The sequence below is a fragment of the Gasterosteus aculeatus genome, chromosome 16 (genome assembly GCF_964276395.1).
Source record: "Gasterosteus aculeatus chromosome 16, fGasAcu3.hap1.1, whole genome shotgun sequence".
NCBI classification, from domain to species: Eukaryota; Metazoa; Chordata; class Actinopteri; order Perciformes; family Gasterosteidae; genus Gasterosteus; species Gasterosteus aculeatus.
This window is the reverse complement of record NC_135704.1, coordinates 19,762,130-19,769,629: the sequence shown is the minus strand read 5'-3', so window position 1 is coordinate 19,769,629 and position 7,500 is coordinate 19,762,130. Positions and strand designations below refer to the sequence as shown.

General features: G+C 45.5%; 1 protein-coding gene across 6 annotated transcripts in view; it reads right to left on the bottom strand.

Moving 5' to 3' along the window:
* The window catches only part of enox1 (ecto-NOX disulfide-thiol exchanger 1), a 47,608-nt gene that overhangs the window by 7,286 nt on the left and 32,822 nt on the right, over nt 1-7,500 (bottom strand). For all 6 annotated transcript variants that reach the window (XM_078091044.1, XM_078091045.1, XM_078091046.1 and 3 more), the window contains 4 exons: nt 7,079-7,285; nt 6,640-6,873; nt 3,265-3,477; nt 299-405 (listed from right to left, as the gene is read on the bottom strand). In XM_078091044.1, the coding sequence (XP_077947170.1) occupies nt 299-405; nt 3,265-3,477; nt 6,640-6,873; nt 7,079-7,285 (761 nt within the window). The remainder of the gene's footprint in view (nt 1-298; nt 406-3,264; nt 3,478-6,639; nt 6,874-7,078; nt 7,286-7,500) is intronic.

The following is a 7,500-nucleotide window of genomic DNA, read 5'->3' as shown; positions in this document are numbered from 1 at the left end:
TTGGTTAGTTAACTCTTTTAACTCGTTTCATTTTATTCTCACAGACATAAATATTACATGACCACAATATTCAGGTCTGGTTGGTTTTAATTCTGCAGTTTACTGAGCGAGACTAAACACTGAATTCTTCTTCTCCTCCTCATCCATATTTGAGTAAGTGATCTGAGGCTGAACCCTGGAAATCACTGTTGCCATGGCAATGTCTCACACATTTCAGAGACATCATATCTTAGGAGAGGCCTGTCTCCTGTCTCCTGTCTGTCTCCTGTGGGACTCTGAAAAGAGATGGTTCACTAACCTCACACTGCTTTCTCCAAATGTCTATGTTCTTGCGCTGAGCTTTTGAGAAATGGTCCCAAGCCTTTTGCCGGGTGGCAGCGTTGAAAACGGCTTTGATCTGCTCGACTTTGGGGTGAAGAGGAGGAGGAGGAGGGGGAGGGAGAGGAAGAGGAGGAGGAGGAGGAGGACGAGGGGGAGGATGAGCAAGAGGAGGAGAAGGGGGGGGGGTCAAGACAAAGCAAGCTGTTTATGTAGCGTTGTAGCAATGACTGATGCTAACAGGACACACGCTGTCCTCAGGGCGTCCTCACAGTGTCCTCCTGAGCTCAGGTGGAGCTACACCGGGACAGATGGGAGGAGTGCGTCTGTCAAAGGCGCTGCTAGAAAGAAGTGACGGAGCTGTCGGTTCGCTGTCAGACAGGGACAAAGGGACACACGCCATTTGAGCCATTTGACTTTTTTTTCCTAAAAAATTTAGAAAATTGACCGGGTTCTCTCCTAAATACGTGAGCTTGTCCATTTGACATATTTCCCAAGCATCACCAAGCTATTTTTGTGGGGTAAAAGGATCGTCAGCCAGTTTGTCGGCCAGTTTATCCACCACACCTCCGAGACCGGTCCGCGAAATGTTGCCTAACATCTAAACGGTCCGTGAGAAAAAGAAGGTTGTCGACTCCTCCCATAGAAGTCTATGAGGAAATGACTCTACTTCTCTGTAGTGACCAGCAGGGGGCGACTCCTCTGCTCCCATAGACGTCTATGAGGAAATGACTCTACTTCTCTGTAGTGACCAGCAGGGGGCGACTCCTCTGCTCCCATAGACGTCTATGAGGAAATGACTCTACTTCTCTGTAGTGACCAGCAGGGGGCGACTCCTCTGCTCCCATAGACGTCTATGAGGAAATGACTCTACTTCTCTGTAGTGACCAGCAGGGGGCGACTCCTCTGCTCCCATAGACGTCTATGAGGAAATTACTCTACTTCTCTGTAGTGACCAGCAGGGGGCGACTCCTCTGCTCCCATAGACGTCTATGAGGAAATGACTCTACTTCTCTGTAGTGACCAGCAGGGGGCGACTCCTCTGCTCCCATAGAAGTCTATGAGGAAATGACTCTACTTCTCTGTAGTGACCAGCAGGGGGCGACTCCTCTGCTCCCATAGACGTCTATGAGGAAATGACTCTACTTCTCTGTAGTGACCAGCAGGGGGCGACTCCTCTGCTCCCATAGACGTCTATGAGGAAATGACTCTACTTCTCTGTAGTGACCAGCAGGGGGCGACTCCTCTGCTCCCATAGACGTCTATGAGGAAATGACTCTACTTCTCTGTAGTGACCAGCAGGGGGCGACTCCTCTGGTCGTAGGGGGGGACGTCCTAGAGATTGAGGGGATTTTATAGGGCGGGGCTACACGCTGATTGGCAGGTCAGTTCTTGTTGTTGTCATGTTGTCATTTTAGTCAAATCCACACATGCTTGTGGGTCCTTCAGACCAGATGTTCCTCTGAGTCCTGCAGAGTCACTGAGCACATGATGACACAACGTGGAGTCCAGTCACAAACATTTTAGGAAAGTCACTTCTATCTTCCAGAAAACACGTCTTGACCAACATGAAAAATGATGATCTGTGATTGTCAGCAGAACTTCTGCAGATGATTCTGGTCCGTACACTGATGTGTGATCACGTGACCATCAGGTCTCTCCGGCTGCCGCCCCGTACCTACGTGCTGCTTCACTTCCTGTTCGACTGACCAGGGCAACATTTAACCAAAGCGGAGGCGGAGCTTGAGCCTCGAGGAGGAGGAGCTTGTGATGTCATCCTTTTGCTTTACAGTGAAAGTGAATTGAAGCCAAATGTCCTGAGGTTAAATGTTGCCTTTGAAAGTGTTCCTCACAAATACTCACCCTGAGCTGATTCCTGCTTAAACCTGCATAATATTTCATCATCAGGCTCCTTCAGATCTCCGACCCACTTTGTGATCTGCTTTCCGTGTTCACGTGTTTCTGGACTGAGCTGTTGCAGGTTCCCTTTGGTTGAAGGCCGCTCCGCTAAGCCATTTAAATAGATTCTTTACTATTCTTTGGTAAATTCTCTAGTTCTCTTCACCTGTTTCATCTTTCTATTGGCTACGATCGCATTTCTGATACAACACTGTATATAATATCGTATGAAAATTAACGTTAAGGTGAACGTACGAGGAGAGATCATTGATCAGCTAGAGACAAAGAGGAGTACTGCGATCAAATACTAATACTTCGATCCTGTAGTACAAAAGTAATATCATTCAAGTATAAAGTCATCATGGGGAACGATATTTATCATACTGCGTTTGAGACCTGGAGCCTGATGGGGCGGGTCGTCATGGCGACGAGCTGCAGAGCCAATGACTCATTGTGAGATAACGGATCGGATCCACCACGTCGGTGAGCAGCTCCACCTCATCCTGGCGTAACTCTCTTTAGATTAAATCCAGAACTCGTGAGCGGATTATTGGCCCCAGTTCTATAGAGTTTCACATCTTCGCGACCTATGAACTTTCAATATCACAACCTTCATTAGACGCAATATTAATATAATACGTACTTTACAAACTGTTCTCCTGCTGCACTATTTCACTTTAGACTTAGATTTACATTACAACTGGCTTCGTATGTAATTTCATTATTATTTATTTAAACAATTCACATTGTTGGATGATCATATGATATATAAATAAATAACTTTAACTGTAGCCTCCTGAGGTGGAAAGCAGAGCTCGTTGAAAGAGAAACTCGCTGTAACTGCATATTGGAGTTTAAAATAAAGGGATTTAAATATGTATGTGAATTGTTTCATAAAGCGCAGAAGAAGCCGATGAACTAAGATGACTTGCTGGTTGATTCCAAACGGTTTGGCCGTGAGAAGACCCCCAGGAACACATGGAGCTGTAGGAGGAACCTACCTCAGAAGGTCTGCCCGACTGGTCTTTATGGTAAAAAGGTCCTTACACTGGTAGAGGATGGCCAGCAGGGCGTTCTTGAAGATCTCCTTGGCATGCTCCATGTCCTCCTCGTGCTGGGCTTTCTCGCTCATCAGCCTCCGGACGTGGCTGTTGGCCGACTGGATCATGGAGTAGAAGTGGTTGGCGGTCCGGCGGTTGACCTCGCCACGGTCGATCCAGGTGAACAGCACCGCCGTCGCTTCGCTGAATTTATGGTCCTCTGAGGACAGCAGAAGGAAAATATTAATTATCATCTTGGTATCTCTTTCAAAACAAACTATAATCCCAAAGCATAATTAAATATAAACTGAAACCACACACCTGTAACCTTAAACCACACCCAAACTACCGCCGAATACAACCAACTATAAACGTCTACAACCAACAACGGCAAATTATCATCATCTACAACCAACTATAAACGTCTACAACCAACTATAATCATCTACAACCAACTATAAACGTCTACAACCAACTATAATCATCTACAACGAACTATAAACGTCTACAACCAACTATAAACGTCTACAACCAACTATAATCATCTTCATCTACAACCAACTATAATCATCTACAACCAACTATAAACGTCTACAACCAACTATAAACGTCTACAACCAACTATAATCATCTTCATCTACAACCAACTATAATCATCTACAACCAACTATAAACGTCTACAACCAACTATAAACGTCTACAACCAACTATAAACGTCTACAACCAACTATAATCATCTTCATCTACAACCAACTATAATCATCTACAACCAACTATAAACGTCTACAACCAACTATAAACGTCTACAACCAACTATAATCATCTTCATCTACAACCAACTATAATCATCTACAACCAACTATAAACGTCTACAACCAACTATAAACGTCTACAACCAACTATAATCATCTTCATCTACAACCAACTATAATCATCTACAACCAACTATAAACGTCTACAACCAACTATAAACGTCTACAACCAACTATAATCATCTTCATCTACAACCAACTATAATCATCTACAACCAACTAAACCAATTAGAAATCCTTCCTCTATTCGATTATGGCGATATAATTTATAAAAGTCCACCCTCAGAAAACTGGACGCCCTTCACCACCCACCACTGTGATCTGTACAGATTGGTGGATTGCCCCCCCATCATACCAGGTGACTACAACACTGGCTGCTCGTGGTCTACAAATCCATTGTGGGAATGACCACTGCTACCTCTCACATCTTCTGCACATTTCTGACAGCAATCGCTATTTAAGATCCACCACCTTCATTTGGCTCATCATTCCCAAAGTCCGTACTGTGTTTGGTTATAACTCCTTTCATTTTACATTACATTCCATCACATGTCATTTATCTGACGCTTTTATCCAAAGCGACTTACAATAAGTGTATTTAACCATAAGGAAACAAACTCAGAAGAGCAATATGCTGTAGATAAGAACCATTATAAGTCCAATGTAAGTGGTACAGTTAGTTAGTGTGTTAGTGGAGGTAGAGTCTGAAGAGGTGTGTCTTTAGTCTGAAGATGTGAAGGCTCTCTGTGGTCCTGATGTCTTCAGAGACCTCCTTCCACCATTTAGGAGCAGGACAGCAAATGATTTTACCTGGTTAAATAAAGGTCAAATAAATAAAAATCTACAACCAAGTACAACCACAATAACCACCCAGAACGACCACTGACTGGCGCTCTGTGGGGCTCTGGGTCTGAAGGAGGAGGAAGTGGTTTTAACGTTCAGTCGCGCTGAACAAACAGCCGAGCGGCCGTGAGGAATCAAACGCTTCTCTTCTCCCGCCTCCACGAACCGCCGCTCAGCCGCTGAGCACAGACAGCATTTGTGATCCTCCAAAACCAACAAAGCCTCCACCGAGTGCACCGTTGGACCAGAGCGCTGAGAGGCCTGCAGAGAGAAGATGAACCGCCTCACACAGACACACAATCCTGCCGCTGTACGAGGAGCCAATCACACGACACCGGCGCCTTGTGTCAGGAGGCGGAGGACGGATGAGCGGCGGCACAACGTTTCGGTAGTTTAATTCCTGTGAGCATCAATAAACCTTCTACCTGAGCACAACAGTGTACAAGTGTGTGTGTGTGTGTGTGTGTGTGTGTGTGTGCACCGTTACCAAGCAACAGGTTCCTCACATGAGACACTATAGACGCACTGTTTGCTTTTCACCTGCTCTGCCATCGTATTACTATTGTGTTAATATTGTATAACAATAGTGGAACTATTGCATTACTATTGTATTGAAGTTGTGTTCCTATTGTATTACTATTTTATCACTATTGTTTTAATATTGTATTACTATTGTATTTCCTCTGTATTACTATTGTATTTCCTCTGTATTACTATTGTATTTCCTCTGTATTACTATCTGTCAGGGATGCGTGGGAGGCAGGACTCAAATGCAGAGTTCAAAAGCAAAAACGACTTTAATAGTCAAAAAGGAAGCAAAGCAAAAGCCAACGGGCGAGAACACACACAGGAAGTGGGGCAAAAGGCAGACAGGAACCAGAGACATCCACGACGATAGACAACGACGCCAACAGTGACAAGAGACACACACGGCTTGAATACACGAGGGTGGAAACTATCATGACATGACAGACAATCACAGGGGACGACAGGACAAGGCAGGAAGTGACGTGACCCAGGGAGGACAGAGGCAAGAAACTACAAAATAAAACCAGACATGAACCCAAACCGTGACACTATTGTATTTCTATGTTGTGTAGAAGTGTTATTGTTCCTTTACTGATAAACAGTAAAGTTGTTATTTATTAAATGTTCTAATCTGCTTCCTGAAACGACTCCGTAGTCTCTGTGATAAATGTGAATAAACACAGCTCTGCTCGGTGTGAAGAAAAACTGCTTTCTGCTGTAAAACTGGGTTATTTTCAGTCGTGGCGATAAAAATCAGCTACAGCAGGAAATAAGGAGGAAGGGGGGGGGGGGGGGGGGGGGGCTTCAGAAGAACATCCACACATCACACAGTGTGCTGAGGGCACAGTGTTCATTGATCTGCTGATACCTGATGAACCACCACGGACCCTCAGGTCGTCTGGGACGGGTCCACTTTCTGTTTCTGAGTCAGAACTAAAGATGGAGAAGCAGCTTCAGTTGTTCTCCTCCACACAAGCTCCCGAAGCTCCTTTAAATCCACATTAAAGACCTTTCTGTTTGCTGCTGCCTTTCATGCACCCTTTTGGTGCTCGTAACCCACACTGCCAGTTCGATTCTATTTAGGTGTATTTTAGATTTCAACGACTGAATGGATGTTTTTTAATGGTTTTTGTGGAAATGTGCTATAAAAAAGCATTTCTGTAAATTGATCGGTTTACGGTTTGATCGGCTCCTCTCACCTTTAAGCCGCTCTGCCAGCGTGGCGGCCTCGTGCTCAGAGAAGTGCACTATGGGAGGAGGCGAGGGCGGCCTCAGCCGGTCCTCGTGGATCTTGCGGCGGTGGCGCTCCTCCCGCGCCATCAGGCGCTGCTGACATTCCCACTCGTACAGGTCATCCCGGGCCTGAGCAAAGTCCACGTGGATCCTCCCCGAGTCCTTCTTGTCGGTGCTGGAGCCGATCCGCATCCGGTACCCTGGGAGACGAGGCACGAGACAGGAAGTGACCACTAGACCAGGTGAGACCTGCTGAAGAAGACTTGGAACTAGAGACTGAGACACGATGTTTACTGAGGGAATAAATCAGGAGAGAAGAAGAGTCATTTTCTTAAGTCCTGATTCCACTGCGTGTGTGTGTGCGTGTGCGTGTGTGTGTGTGTGTGTGTGCGCGTGTCCTCTCACCTGACAGGTACAGAGTCTTGTCCACCATGAACTCCTCACTGAAGCGGATGTGGCAGAAGTTCTTCTTGCTCTTGCGGATGGCGATGATTTCTCCACAGGGGTCAAACACTTCTCTGACGGTCTCCTCCGTGGCGTTCTCCGGCAGCCCTCCCACAAACACCGTTTTACAGCCGGGGGGTCGCTCACGGGTCGATGGGGGGGGCAGGTCTGAAGACGGCATCGTCATCATCATTAACCTCATCAGCAGCATCGTCATCGTCACTTAAATGTCCTCAGACGCTGATCCATTTACTATCAATATGATTGATTATCTACAGATGCACAGTCTGATCAGATATTATATATCTTATATTATCTTATTAATGGCTAATATAGATATTTTTTTACTTTCAGTGACAGTTTATTCTCAAAGAGCTCTAAAT